Genomic DNA, 16142 nt, shown 5'->3' on the forward strand with positions numbered 1-16142 from the left:
TAAGAGTTTGAGACCACTTGTTATATCGTGTGGCAGGTAGAGGTGTATCTAAGTTTAGTTAATCAAATAGAAGAGTGTTTTTAAGGATGCTAATAGTTTGAGAATTCATGTCAGATTTAGGGGTGTTTCCATATATATATATATATTGCCAATAAGTCTTTTATTTTCAGATTTGATTGTTAATGGGTCAGTCTGATACTTCAAAAGGTGACCAAATAATAAGTACAAAGATTTTAACCAATTTTTATCGTTTATTGATTTCACAAAATGACAGTTTTCTTAGTCTCTGGTGGAATGAATCTAAACATACAAAACAAAATTATTCATTCATGTCTTATTATATTAGATTAGATGTATATACTTCCCCTTCTGGACAATTCAAAAATTATTCAACCTTGTTATAAATAGAAAAAGATGATTTACCCAATATTCGTCTCGATAAAGTGTTGTAATTTTCTTTTTATCATAAATTTTACATTGACCTCATGTCTATCTTTAAAAAGGTATAGTTAAATTTATAGATGTGACTCAAGAACACATAAATTGGAACGACTCGTAATGTGTGATTAAGATAGTTTAAGTTGCTTCAATTTATGTAAACAAGGTTAATAACAAGTAATAAATGAAATCAAATCAAATAATTGAGCAAGAGAACAAGAACAACCTGAGGTCCAATGTTAGAAGTTAGTAGTATCACTAGGAAAGTTTTATGTTATTAATGTTAATAAAGTATTGAATAACCAGACTTAAGAGTTTATGAACTTAAGAACAATAGTATATTACTAGTCCTATTCAAAGAAGCCCTATCTATGTGCTATAATTCTGAGTTAAGGACGCTCCGCTTTTGACTATAGGCTATTGTGTCTTTGTTGGAGGGACCGTAGCTTCATGGAGGAGTAAGAAGCAAAGTGTTGTATCTCTATCCAATGCAGAATCTAAGTACAGAGCTATGTCGCTCTATAGAAACAATCAACCACGTTAGCTTGCAGAGAGATGGTTTTAATCTATAGATAGAAAGTGATGGGAAACTACCACGTTAAGTTTGTAGAGAGATAGGACTGGTTATATAGTAGGTGAAGCCGATGCAAGCTTTTTCTTTCAATAGCCAACCAAATGACTGTAGGAAGATAAAAATTAGTTTTGACCAAAGTCATTTTGGAACTTCAGCATGATTTAGTTATACAATCATTCCATCCAAACCAAAAATGGATTGTTGTTTGAAGAACATAAGCCAATAATAATCACTACAAGCCATTCAAAAATCAAATGTATGTTGAGCTCAATTACAATCACTTGACAAAACAAAGAAACAAGGAGCAAAGAATCATTACAATCAAATAGAGCTAGGGACACAAAAAAACAATGCCTTTGCTATCAAGATAGAAATAAAGAGAAGACAAGAAGGTGGTGAAAAAATGCCACTCAACAATCAACCCTATTGCATATTCACTACTACAAAACACCTATAGATACATCAGAGTCAGTATAATTACAACTTTTCATTATAGTATCTTTCTTAAGATCCAGGAGTAGCTCTATCATCCGGTCCAGATAGCATAATCTGCAAATTTAAGCAACACAAGTTACACAATAGATGTACTGAAGACTGACAAACTAGGAACTACTTTTCTTACAAGTGCTACGATATGTAATGATGCTTACAATATGTAATACTCCCTCCGTCCCATATTAGATGGGCACTTTCTATTTGACACGGTGATTAAGAAATCATTAATAGATTGATCAACTTTACTATTTGGCCATTTGTTATGCCTCTTTGGAGGATTCTAGGTATCATTGATGAAATAAAACTCTTAATTAGACACAAAAATATCACAGGTAAACATTGTTATAGAGAGGCAAATGAAGTGGCGGATGCTCTAGCAAAATATACCACTCAAATTCAAGACCCAAAGATTTTTTTGCAAGAAGTTGATCTTCCAGAAGTGGCTAAAGGCCTTCTTAGGATGAATAAATTGGATTTTCCAACCTTCCGAAGAAGAGCCAAGAAGACTAATACCTGCAATTTGATCCACCTTGAATACTTTTTTTATATGCATTAACAGTTGTATTTTAAATGCATCAATATAGTTTTGTTTTGTAAAGATCATTGGATCAGAATCTTAATAGGATAGGATCTTTCTTGTCCTAAGATGTAAAAGGAGATTAGGCTCTGTCCCTCTCCATTTGGTTGTTAAAATTATATATAAATATATATACCAATGCCTATAAAAATAAGTCGAAAAAATATACATAAAGAGTATAGGAATAGCTAGTATTGGGAATTGTTCACATTCAAACTGGATAAAAAAAGAACAACATAATTGTTTAATGATAAGTCTAAGAAGTGCTATGATATGTAATGATGCTACAATATTCATCTGCAGCCAAAAGAAAGAAAATGCCTTAACACTTACATTGCAGTCATAGGCAAATCTTCTGGCCAGCATAATGGCTGCATTTCTTTCTCTCTCCGTTTCAAACGCCAATACAAAGGAGAGTCCAGTCTTTACTTGCCAAAATGCTGCCTGAGCTGCAGCATTCCCACCACCTCTGACGCCACATAACTGTGGTGAAAAGGCAGTGTAACAGATTAGTTGGGAAAGTGCATTGACAATTGTTCAAATTGTCGTGCATAAATCCCCTTTCCGAGTACAGACGTTTGCAAATCATAATAAGCCAAAAAGTAAATTGGTACTCCTTTGGCCTATTATTTGTGCTACAATGGGCAGTCGGTCCTATCCCTTGTGAGTTATACAACATGAAGGTATTTACTTTCTGTTATTCTATAAGCTCTCACAACACCTAAATGAAAGAAATGGCAAAGGGAGTAGGCATTATCAATACCTGCATTGAAGTAGAATAGTATTCTTTTGCTACACTGCTCTTCCCTTTACATAGTTTCATTCTCATCCTTCCAATGTGAAGGACATGGATAGTCTCTGCTGTATGATCTGTTCCGTTCATCTGGACAACAACCACCTACAAACATCACCAATAAACATATACATATAAGTAAGGAGTTGGAGAAAGACAAATGCAGCTACGACATGACGTCAACAGACCAAGATGGAATTCATCTTACTCTTATTAACATATATTCTCAGGTTTATGTTCTTCTCGAAATTGGATAGTTTTGCTGAATTATGTTATCGCCTTATCCAATAATTTAAATTATTAGAGGATGGACACTTCTATTTATTTAATCATGTCTAAATACAACCCTTCAGATATGAGTCTGATTCTTTTCCTTGAGTAAAAAACATGTAAATACTTGTTCATAAACAGGCAGGGATGCAGTTGGAACATAGGACCTCTGTCTACTTTGACATCATTTTTAAATTCTTTGGAGTAATGTTGAAATAGACGAAACACAAGGAAAATGAGGGAAAGAAAATGCTGGAGAACCCCTTAATAAACCCCCTTTGGAAGTCTTTATACAACCAGTGGACAACCTCATTTGAATTGTGTAACCGCCTCATCTAATATTTGATCTTGTCCAAGCTTCAGATATTAAAGATGAGACATTTCCATTTATTTAATTACATTAGCTTGTGCATAACATGATGTGACGGTGGGGAGTACACAACTAAAAGGCAGAAAGATCATTTAAATTGGTGAACTGAGAGTTAGACGTGGAGACATACTTGTAAGACAATACAGCTATATAGAACAATCAGAAGAGACTTAAAAGTAGTAAATTAATGAAAAGAGAACTTAATTGAGGAATTCCTAATAAAGGAGCAAACTTTAAATTGAACGTACATTGAATTCAATGTCATGCCTACGCACCAAAGCTTCAACATAGTTCCCTAAGCCTGCAGCTGTTAAAGGAAAACTTTGCCAGTCATTATGAAGGTATGGAAATGCAGACTTAGTTTGCAGCTAAGTCAATATCTAATCAGACCCACAGAAGTTAATGTTGGTTAATACTAGAACTAAAAAGCACATGGAAAGCACTACATTTCAGGAATCAAAACAAACCCGGATCAATAGGACCAGCAGTCGTCACTGATGTTGTCTGGCCTCCATACGTGATCTCAGCTTGCAAAATTCGTCCAACATCAAATGGTTCTGGAGCATAAACAGGTTTTGTGGCTCCTGAAATAAGGATTGTTGAACACATGCCAGAAGGGGGGGAAGTTAATACAACACATCAAATTGCAATGCAAAAGCATGTGTCACTTAAAAAATGAGGAAGATAATAGATAACCTTTATGCCAGATGGAACCAAGCAAAAATAAGAACGTAAAATGCTCACAAATAAAAAACTATAATAAAGGAGTAGGACGATTCAACATGTACAGGCTGTCCAGTGTGAAGGCAATTTGAAAAGCTTTGTATGGGGTCATTTTTACAAAATTCCCTTTACCTCAATGCATCAAATATATGTGGTAGTTCACCAAGAAGTATCTGACTTCAAAGTTCAAAATATAGTAATAAGTACATATGAGCCACTTTAAAGTATATTTAACAAGACTACAAACAAAACTTTAGTTGTAGAATTCAGAAATAAATAAACGTATAAAACAACAAGAAAAGTGAAACATTTCAAAAGATTAGGCGTAGGTGCATTAGGCGGCAACAGAGAAACATCGGAGAAGGGGTGAACCACCTGTTAATCCCATGGGCTCACGGGATTGAAATATCCCATCATGGGATATTAATGGTCATCTCGATCCAGATCCAAGGATTCCCAAACAAACCAAACGCCCGACAAAATTTATCCCCCAAATCAAATTCACCAACCAACCCCTGAGAGGTCATTAGTTACTGAATTGAACTTATGAAACAAGACTTTTTTTTTGTAAATGGTAACCATTACTCACAAAAGAAGACATTAAGTAATACTTAGAATAAATTAGTGTCTTCTATGAAAATACTTTGATATAATTAGTTTGTCCATTTAGCAGCTTCTCCAATGTTAATAGAACCCCATCCAAAAACTATTTTACCCCAATACTCCAGCTAGATGTTTCAGTATCTTAAGTATTTTCTATCGCAAAATTTTGCAGCCAAGAAGTATGAAAACAATCTGTCAGTCACCACCAGGCACCAAGTAACTGGACCAACACAAGATGTGCTAGATAACATCAATTAAGCTGCATAACATACAGTGTAATGTAAAGAACTAAAGCTCAGATACCTGAAATAGGTTCTTGCTTTCCACCTTCACACGCTAAGCGATACCACTGAATTGTACATTCTGATAGTTCTGAAGCAGCAAGAGAACACGGCTGGATATGCAAAAATGAACCCAGGGCTTCCGTGCCATCTAATTCATATAATTGTGATACAGTTTCCTCGCCCATCTTCCTTGCCAGCTGACAAACATAATGGTATATCAAAACTATTTAGTCTGAGATTACAGCTTTGCCTTAATAACATAACTTGAATTCTTACCGAAATCGTCTTAGAGAATTTTACAAGGGAGAATAAGAAAAGGAGATTCCTTTTTGAGAAAGGTCACATAATAAGAACACGAGACTTGAGTAACATTGTTTTGACTTCTTTCATTGACATTATTCTCATCAATGTCTTTGACTTCCAGTGTTTCTTAAAGTCATTCTCATTTTCAGTCAAAACCATATGCATTTGATTCCCAAGATTACACGGCTTAATATCTTTAAGCATGTGTTACTGGATAAGTCTATTACTTAATTTTACCCCATAAACGACAAATTAGATAGTCAAAAGACAATGAAAAATATATAAAACAAAGAGCAGAGACATATAACACCTTTTGGAAGCTGCAGCACCAAAATCAAGCAAAAAACAATGTGAAAAGGCAACAGCCTCCAAAGAGAAACATGACAATATTCACTTCCAAAAGAATCCAAGATACTATTCAAAGACTAAACATGATGATAATTTCCCAATATTTTGTTCTATTGTCCTGCCTCCAGATGCATGTCATCACTTCACGTCAATTTAATGGCTATCTGACTGCATATTATTGCTTGTTTATACTCAAATAGGAACTATCTGAGTCCAAACACTTGTAGGAAAAAAATCTTCATTTAAAGCATGTTTCTCTTCATGACATAGTAGTTGTCTTGGTTACATATATATATTCAAAAGATACAATTGTCAAGCTGCTGAAAAGCTGGGACGAATGTGGAACTGAGGATAGTTTCTAGAACCAACAATTTTTTTATCATTTTCTGTAATAAACACAAGTGCCACCAACGAAATACGGTATTCACCGTCCTCAAAAGTATCACCGGATAGCATTAACAGATACATGCATATACTTTTGAACTAGGTATTGCAGATACCTCTTTCTGAAGCTGTATTGAATACTTGCACTTCTCTGCTAGCTGCACTCGCAATGCTTGAAGCTCATGCTCCATGTCCATGACCTGTCAGCGGGATTCATGTATTAGTTATGTCGAAAGTCGAGAATTTATTAAGTTACACATCAGAATGTTCTAGATCATACTACATATTTAGGTTAATCATATGGGATATTCTTTCCATTATGTATTAGTTAAGTCGAAAATCAAATGTATTTTGTTACATGTTATATTATTCTAAATCATACTACATGTTTAGGTTAATCGTATAGTCTATTCTTTCCAACACTCTCATTATTATGAATCTTGTTATTTTGGTAATTTTCCTTATTTAATAACTGTCCTTATTCACATAGTTAAAACTTACCTTATCTTAGTACACTAAACTCATATACACAGGAGCTTCTTGAATATTGTCCACAATAAAACCTCATTTATGTTTTTGTCAATCAGAGAAACTACTAACTCGCACCTAAGCACTCTAAAGAAGTTTCCAGTTCAAAATTTCCAAAAGCATACAACTTAGATGAGTCTTTTGTGATTTAGCTTCCTCTGTGTGAGAAATATATGGGAAAAATATTATTGAATTGTGTATCTAAATAGTTATATTGAAACCCTATTTATAGACACTACATTGGAATCCTTTTCCAACTAGGATTCCTATTCTTATTCCTATTCCTATTCCTGTTCCTATTCTATGTAGGAAATACTTATTTATATTCTAACACTCCCCCTCAAGCTAGTGCATACAAATCATATGTACCTAGCTTGTTACAGATGTAATTAATACGAGGACATGTGAGGGACTTGGTGAAGATATCTACAAGCTGATCATTTGACTTCACAAATTTCATAACAATATCTCCCGAGAGTCTCTTTTCTCTGACAAAGTGACAGTCAATCTCAATGTGCTTAGTCCTTTCATGAAACACTGGATTTGATGCGATATGAAGAGCCGCTTGATTATCACACACAAGTTCCATCTGATCAACTTTGCCAAATTTTAGTTCTCCCAGCAACTGTTTGATCCAAACTAGCTCACAAGTTGCTGTCGCCATTGCTCGATATTCTGATTCTGCACTAGATCGAGCAACCACATTCTGTTTCTTACTCTTCCACGACACCAAATTACCTCCTACTAAAACACAATATCCGGATGTCGAACGTCTGTCAGAGGGTGATCCTGCCCAATCAGCGTCTGTATATCCAATGATATGCTCATGGCCTTGATCCTCAAAGAGTAGTCCTTTACCGGGAGCTGACTTTATATATCGCAGAATACGAACAACTGCTTCCCAATGACTATCACAAGGGGAAGTCATAAACTGACTTACAACACTCACAGGAAAAGAGATGTCAGGTCTAGTCACTGTGAGATAATTCAACTTTCCAACAAGCCGTCTATACCTTTCAGGATTACTAAGTGGCTCCCCCTGTCCTGGAAGGAGTTTAACATTCGGATCCATAGGAGTGTCAATAGGTCTACATCCCATCATTCCTGTCTCCTCAAGAATGTCTAAGGCATACTTGCGTTGAGAAATAACAATACCTGATCTAGACTGAGCAACCTCAATACCTAGAAAATACTTCAATCTGCCAAGGTCTTTGGTCTGGAAGTGCTTAAAGAGATGTTGCTTCAAATCGATGATACCATCTTGATCATTACCGGTGAAAACAATATCATCAACGTAAACAACCAAATAGATACATCGACTTGTTGCAAAATGCCGATAAAACATAGAGTGATCAGCTCCACTACGAGTCATGCCAAACTCCTGAATTACTGTGCTGAACTTCCCAAACCAAGCTCGAGGAGACTGTTTCAGACCATAGAGTGACCTACGCAATCGACATACAACGCTACTAGACTCCCCCTGAGCAACAAAACCAGGTGATTGCTATACCATGTTAAATTATGTCTTATGCCTAACTCACACTCCAAAAGCTAGCTCAAAGGGAGGAGGATTGCCCAAGCCTTATAAGGAGTTCACCCATCTCATTAACCACCGATGTGGGACTTTTGTCATTCTTTAACACCCCACATCACGCCCAATGCTTAGCATCTGGTGCGTGGGCAATTTTGATTTTGGGGGCCCCAGCATCGGGTGAGACGGGTCCTGCTCTGATACCATGTGAGAAATATATGGGAAAAATATTATTGAATTGTGTATCTAAATAGTTACATTGAAACCCTATTTATAGACACTACATTGGAATCCTTTTCCAACTAGGATTCCTATTCTTATTCCTATTCCTATTCCTATTCCTGTTCCTATTCTAAGTAGGAAATACTTATTTATATTCTAACACTCTGATACTGGCAAACTTGGTTTGTATCCTTAACAATTTCTGGAAGTAACATACTTGATCTTCAATTCTCCCAATGTAGTTGTTTTAGTAAATTATTAGCAAAATCATCTCAATTCATTAAAATGTGATGGTAATCCTGATTTTTAACTTTTTCTTGAATAAATGAAATAGAAAGAATTGAAAGATGGTAAGGAGAGGTGTTAGCTGGCTGGAGAAGAAAGGAGAAAGTGTGGCTGGTGGGAAGTGTGACCAGCTGTGGTTTCTTCCTTCAAGTAAATAGTTCATGTGTTCTCAAATAAATAAATAAGTTTCATCTTGAAAATAGCATCATTTGGAAGTCTTCTTTATTATCTTTGGCTGGTTTCTTTTGAATTTGGATAACATAAAGACTAAACTTCAGATTGTAGAGGCTAAAATATGAATGTTGTGACATCATGGGGACCAAAAGCACAAAAAATTCTATATAAAGTTATGATTAAGGTTTTTGCCCATTTGTTTACTAAAACTTTATTACTTGATTTTAAGAAGTTGTATTAAGCATCTGTAAAAGGTTGCTTCCTAAGGCTAAGAATTCCTGTTTACAAATATACATATGTCCAACAACACATGTAGCATAAGCAGATATATGACCAAGATTAAATAATTAACCAAATAGAGAAAATAAAGAAACATTGACGAAATCTTAAACAGAATTAATGCAACATCACAGTAGAAAGAGTCATGCAGATACCTTACTAGGCTGATGTAGCATTTTGATTCGCCTTGCCTCGTAAACTTCCTTCATCAATTCGTCCATGTCCTAAAATCCAGCAAAATATATTAGGTTAGCATGATAAAGATACAATGTTGTGGGCTCAAAACAAACTGTTTATAATAAAGATTTAAATAAACCAAAATAAATGTGGAATAGAACAGTGTACAGATAATAAGTCACAGTTTTAGTATAATAAAGTTTTGCATACAACCAAAGTTGTCATTTCCACGCCAACAAACTTAATACAGTGAGAGCGAGCAGCTGGCAAAAGAGAGAACATCCAAAAATGAAAAAACAGTGTGTCGTATGATACCAGTTTCCACTAATAGTGCATATAAGCTTGAAGAACCAAAAGGTTTATAAGAACAAAGCATGACATAAATATGTACTAAGGGAGAACAACACTGCACAAAAGATCAAGGGTCTTCAGAACAAGTCAATATTAAGAGAAAAGTTACTCAAGACAGAGAACCAAAAACATCAATTTGCAGAATATGAAAAGAAAAAGAGTAATAATTCCACCATTATTAAACCCAAATTGGACAATCAGAATGCTAGAAAAACCTGCTTTCCTGAGGCCCCGGACATTTGCTCATACTCCTGAAGAGCCTCTTCCACTCTCTGGACAGCTGCTCTTGCATTCTCAATCTCAGCCCTTGCATAAGCTCTTTCTTCCTCAACAAGTTTCTTAGCATCTTCAGAAGCCTGTGATCAAATTGCGTCAATGATCAGAATCAAAGTGAGAGTAACAATGAAAAATAGTAAAATGAACACTGAAAAGAGAGAAATTTGGGATGTATCAGCACAGTATTGGGATGAAGGTCTCCTTGACTGATTGATCAGATAGACAAAGAGAAGTGGTAAGACTCCGGACCTACACATTGAAGTTGTGGATAACTCAAGAAATTAAGCTACAACTTGAACTGATCCCATAGTTTTATTTTCAGCCTCAACACTACTCTATGGCCATTTGGTTGGTTTTGAATGTCACAAGAATAGAAGTTGCCTGTACAAGAGAGATATCTCGCACTTATGATTCAAATTGATCAAGTAATAACTAAACAGTAAACATAATAACTGTGTAGATTATCTGTTAAGGAACATAATTGGAAAACCATAAGTCTAAAAGGGCATGTTAAAAACAGTTATTCAAGCCAATCACATGGCTATAATTATTGACTTATGGTAAAATAAATATTCCAACACACAGTCTACTTACAAATTAATGTACCAAATATGTAAAATGCACATTGCTTTGTCCTTAAATCTCAAAATAGAGAAGTTACACAATTTAAATCATATAAGACTTAACCGCATATATTGTTATTTTTGACATAAATAACTTGTTAAATTGTGTGAACCGTCTCATCTAAAAACTTAAACAGTTAGAAGTTAAGACACTTTTATTTATCTGTATTATATTTGCACCTCATCATCTACAGGCATTTTCTTTAACTTGGGTCAATTTCACTGAAATATTTATTGACGATGGCAGCAAGGATAGAATTCAAGACCTCTGATACCATGTTAAATAATGTAAACCGCTTCACTAAAAGGTTAAGTTGTTATAATTTTTATTTAATTTGTTTTTACAACAAACTTATCAATGTGATTACAACAATAGACCATCAATTGGAGCAATTACTTAACAAGCTCACTTATCAGAGAAATTTACTAAAAGAAGCTCAGGGGAGTTTCAAATAATAGTTCAAATTCAAACTTAGTAATCTAACCAGGACAACTCATAAGGACAAAAACAGTCTCCAGTTATTCCTAGAAATTGCTTCTAGATTAGCATCCTAGGTATGACTTAATGGTCAATGAAGTGGGTGCAAACTTTGGTGACTAGTGTCACGGACTTAGACTTCAACTAAACACTCTGTGCAGCACTCGACAACTTAAGAAAGGCACAAGAGTTTGTAAGGAGGCTTTTGTATTGCTTGAAGATTGCTTGTTTTTGCTAGGTTTACAAATGAATGTCCATCTATTTATACTACACACCTAGGGGCTAAAGTGCAAATAAAAATTGCTACACAAGTCCCTGCATATTTACAAATAGGCCCCTCTTCTAGAAGTCTCTACAAGTCTAGAGATTTCTAAGGCCTTCCAAGAATTCTTCTCGAGTATTCTTGAGTCTTCTCCAAACCTCTCCAAAGACTCTAGATTAGCCACTTATGCTTTAATTTTATGCCCAAGTGGTATGACAATGTACCAAGTCATGACACTAGGGTTCAAATTCCAGTAGAGACAAAAAAGACTCAAGAAATCTTTTTAAATAAGACACTAAAGAAATTCTGTATGAGCATAGCTTCAAGAAGCTCCTCTAACGGAAGAAAGCACTACTTTTCTTATTGATTATGCCATTTACCAGAAAAATTTCTGCACCAACAAACAGAATAAGCATCCTACAATCAAGAAAGTGCATCAACTCGGTAAAGTTCTATTCAGAGTTCGTAATAGAATGAACACAAGACCACTTCTAAGACATACTATGTTTTACCTGCTTCAGAAACGTTGCAAGCTTTTTCACTTCAGTCTTTTCCTGAATCAGTTCTCCTTCCCTTTGATTTAATTGTACTGCTAAAGCTTCGACCTGTAAAAGATTCAACATAACAACAATTTACAGATAAGATGGAGGGAAATATGACATTTTCAACAGCAACTACTGCCATATACAAGGATATTCTTCACACAAATTTTATTTTAAGAGAGATGCATGAGCATAGGAAGATGCATCTGAAGTGATGGACTAATTTTTATCAGAGTTCTCTTAACATTGAGCCCAACCCTGAAAAGAAATAAACTGTTAAGTATGACACAGAAAATTCCCGATAGTTCTATAAGCACTTATTAAAGGGTCTTGAGATTATCTGAACTAGTTAACAACTTCAGCTTTCCTCATGTTTCTATTAACTGCATCATACAATTTCAGATTCCATTATAGTGCATGAAGCCTCTAAAAGATCTTCTCCAATGACTAATCACTCTGATTTGCAAAGTAAAAAATTATGCATCAGTTTTTTAGTTGGACCAATAATTTAGTGGGAATATCCTGTACGTGAAAATTTAAGGTCATATCCCAAGTACAACAGCCAAGGAGTGCACACTCTTGGTCCAAGCAAGCTCGTATTCGTTGTAAACAAAGCTCTTAGCTCACACGTATTTCTCTTTCCTTCTCCAGCCAAATCTAGAGTCCAGAGTAATACAAGTCCATGCAAAACCAAGGATAGCAGCCTAGTCAGTAGATTGAAGACAACGAAGTTCACATTCTAGACACTGATCATTGGCGTTGGATGTATCAGTAGGTTATTTTGGGTCAAATCTGCTGTGTTTTTCCCATTTCATTCCAGTATAAAGATTAACAAGCTTCTTCAATAATACCAATTCCTGAAAAGCCTAGGAATACTCTTTGTCTTCCTCTAGTCTGGTGGACCCACTCTCTTATTAGGCTTCTCAGTCAAATATGCAAATTGGTTGGACTCCAAGAACATATCAGCACAAACAATTTAATCACAAAATCACATATAACAATATAAGTAATCATGCAGACAATTTGATATTTCAGTTCAAAACCAGAAAGTCAGCAGAAAACTGACGATGCTGGGGTCAAAATATGGAAGAATGGTACAAACTGTCTCTGGTGTCATAAATAGTAATGGCAGTCTTCATTCACATTCATTCGCACATATACTTTATTTGGTACACAATATTATTTCTGATAATTCTAAATATCACGGGCTATATCAGCAGCGACATGCAAAGCATTTATAAGTAGCATATTCTTTTACCCAATGTTACAGGAAGTAAGCACAGCAAGTTTGCTGCATGCATAACATTAGAAAGTAGGGTTTCAGATTCTTTCCTTGCATGAATATTCATCTTGCAATAACAATATCACTCAAAAAGGGAATACTGAACAAGAAAAAGAAAGCTTGTAAATGACATAAAACTAACCATAGCAATAGCTTCCTCCACGTCATCCTTGTTTTTCCCCGCCACACGTCCTCTCAACGCTTCAAGAGCATCTCTGAGCTTCTTCAACAGCACATGCTTCTCCAGTGAAGCTGCATCTTTCATTTTTGCCTGGAGCCCACATATAAGATATTTTTATCACAATAGAGCCTTTACTGTTGTTCAATAAAATCATCCTCTTCGCCTTGAAAGAATGGTGTCTTGCATGGAGTAAATGATGTAACACTTTAAAGGTAGAGGCTATGTATCAAAAATTCAAAATTCACTTCTTTAATACAAACTCAACATTACAAGCCGGGAGTTGGCCAAAAAAGGAAAAATACTCCATGTTCCTTTTCTTTTTTTAAATAAATGGGGGGTAGGGGGAGGGGGAGGGGGAGGGGATTACAAGGTGGGGGATTGGTAGCCAACCAACTGAATTACTAAGGTTTCCCCTATTCCATGTTCCTGACTTATCCCTCCATTGATTTTAGATTATCACAGGGGTAATTGGCTGATAAGGCAACTTCTGTGTTAGGACAATGGAACTAGCCATTCAAGAGTAGTGGAAATACCAAAGCATAATTAAGGTGTTACCTCATCAGACAACTTGGCAGCAGCAGCCAGACCCTTTTCAAATTTACTGGCTAGATCGCGAACAGACAGCCTTTTTTGCTGCTCTAGTAAGTGTGCAGTTTCTCTAGCAACCACCTCTTTCATTGTAAGTGCCTTAGAATCCTGCTTGACCTCCATAATCTGATTGTTAGGTCCAATTTTGTAATTTGGAAAGCGACTAGATGGGAAGATCACATCTGCTGATACAGGAGGAACAGCATCCCTTTGCATTGTATCTCCAAAATCAAGGGTTACCCTTGTCATAACTCCAAATTATCTACATCAAAAGTCCCTAATCAATTAACCATAATCTTCCAAAAACAGTCACATATGGTCTATCTACCTTAAAACTCACACAACACAAAAAGAGAAAAAAATCTGCACCGTCAACCATAACTCTTTCACCTAAAGATCATAGATGTCTCTATCCACCAAACAGAAAATTTACCTACATTGCCATATAAATCCAAATTTAAAGAGTAAAAATACTTTTTCACCTAAAGATCATGGAGGTCTCTATCCACCAAACAGAAAAGTAACCTACATTACCAAATTAATCCAAATTTAAAGAGTAAAAATCAAAACTTTATACCTAAAACTAGAAACTAACAGCCTAAAGATATCAACTTTAGAGCAATCCATGGCTAAAACAACAAAATCCATGAAAATTATTGACCAGAAGATCAAAACCCTTCAAAAGCTCATACCCAAGTCAACTAATTAACATAGGATACCAAGAATATCAAGAAAAATTGTTCCATAGCTAGAGAAATGTTGCAAATTCCAAGAATGGAAAGTTCTTAACAGAATCAAGAAGTTAATACGCTAAACTCTACAAAAAGAGAGAAACAAAACCACAAATATAAAAAAGTACAGTAACAACATACAACACACAAAAAAAAAATAGAAAGATTGTAGACGCTCACATATCATACAAAGAAAAATGAGTTAAACAGAAGTTTTGGGTCCTCTAAAAAGTTGGAAAAAATGGATTCTTGAATTGGTTGTGTAGCAAGAAGAGGCAAGTCTTGTTTTTGATGATGTTTTCCAGACAGAAAATGTGAAGAGAGAGAGAGAAAGTTAAAGAGTTTATATTTGGAAAATATAGAAAGGAGTAGAGAGAGAGGAAGATGGTCTTTGAATGCTTTTTAAAAAGTTGAAGAAAAAAAAAAAGGCCCCCCCACCTTGTACCAAATGGGGGTGGGGTTTGGCATGTAGGGCTCTGTTTCCTAGGCATATATACATGTAAGTATTGTTTACATGTATTTGTTTGGTAGCTGCTAACTCCCAAAGGATACTTAACTTGTAGTAGTAATTATTTATTTATTTTGTTTCTCACCCGATGTTCAGTATTTATATTGGAGTTCGACTTAATTTAGATTCACATCAAAAAGTCTCACATTAGGGATAATATGCTCCTTAACAAAGGAGATTCGAACATGAGACCTCTTGATTAAGGATGAAAGAGTATTTACTGTAGTAGTAATTATTTTTTTAAAAATAAGTAATATTTTTACTTTTTTTTTGTTTGTTTTCTAGAGAGTGAATATAAGGATTTTTAATCTAAAAGGAGTAATAGGAATATCTAGTGATTTAGGTATGAAATTGATATTGCCCCTATTCCAATTTATTTGGTATTTCTTTTCAAAATGAATCACATCTTTGTTATTATTGAAATGAATTTAAATTTTTTTGATGAAATGATTTATAATTATCTAAATGTCTAAGATTTGTTTTTAGATCATTAAGTTAAAAAGTTTTTCTTTTTAAAATGAATTGTGTCAAGTTAAATAATGTCACGTGAATTGAGACAGAAAGAGTATTAATTTAAGAATTTTTAATAGTCTTTCGTTAGCTTATTTGGTTTTTTTAGAAGTGAAGCAATTTATCTTTCTTTCTTTTTTAGGAAATTTTCTTCTTTTTTTTCAGGAAGAAAATTATCATTGAAAAGTCTCTTTTATGTGTTCTAATATTTTTAAATGGAAAATTAGGAACTTATAGTAAATGAAATTAGTAAAGTAAGATATCGAAATTCTTGCTTTCGTTTTGTCTTTACTCTTCCTTTCATCCTCTTATTGCATGTCCCACTCGACTCTTGATACACAGAAAAAAAAAATTGTTTGAAATTTAATGGATNTAATATTTTTAAATGGAAAATTAGGAACTTATAGTAAATGAAATTAGTAAAGTAAGATATCGAAATTCTTGCTTTCGTT

The 16142-nt window shown here is 34.7% G+C and overlaps 1 protein-coding gene across 1 annotated transcript; it reads right to left on the reverse strand.

The window, feature by feature from the left end:
- Positions 1–1239: 1239 nt before the first annotated feature.
- LOC125844397 (stomatal closure-related actin-binding protein 1) lies at positions 1240–15024 on the reverse strand. Its single transcript, XM_049523713.1, has 13 exons — positions 14853–15024; positions 13909–14203; positions 13315–13443; positions 11861–11953; positions 9925–10065; positions 9337–9405; positions 6279–6362; positions 5147–5324; positions 3985–4101; positions 3766–3824; positions 2848–2982; positions 2418–2567; positions 1240–1561 (listed from the first exon to the last, which is right to left on the reverse strand). Exons 2-13 carry the CDS (start codon positions 14188–14190, stop codon positions 1517–1519), a joined length of 1482 nt encoding a protein of 493 aa, XP_049379670.1. The 5' UTR covers positions 14191–14203; positions 14853–15024; the 3' UTR covers positions 1240–1516.
- Between the last annotated feature and the right edge of the window lie 1118 nt (positions 15025–16142).

The sequence above is a fragment of the Solanum stenotomum genome, chromosome 11 (assembly GCF_019186545.1).
Source record: "Solanum stenotomum isolate F172 chromosome 11, ASM1918654v1, whole genome shotgun sequence".
Lineage (NCBI taxonomy): Eukaryota > Viridiplantae > Streptophyta > Magnoliopsida > Solanales > Solanaceae > Solanum > Solanum stenotomum.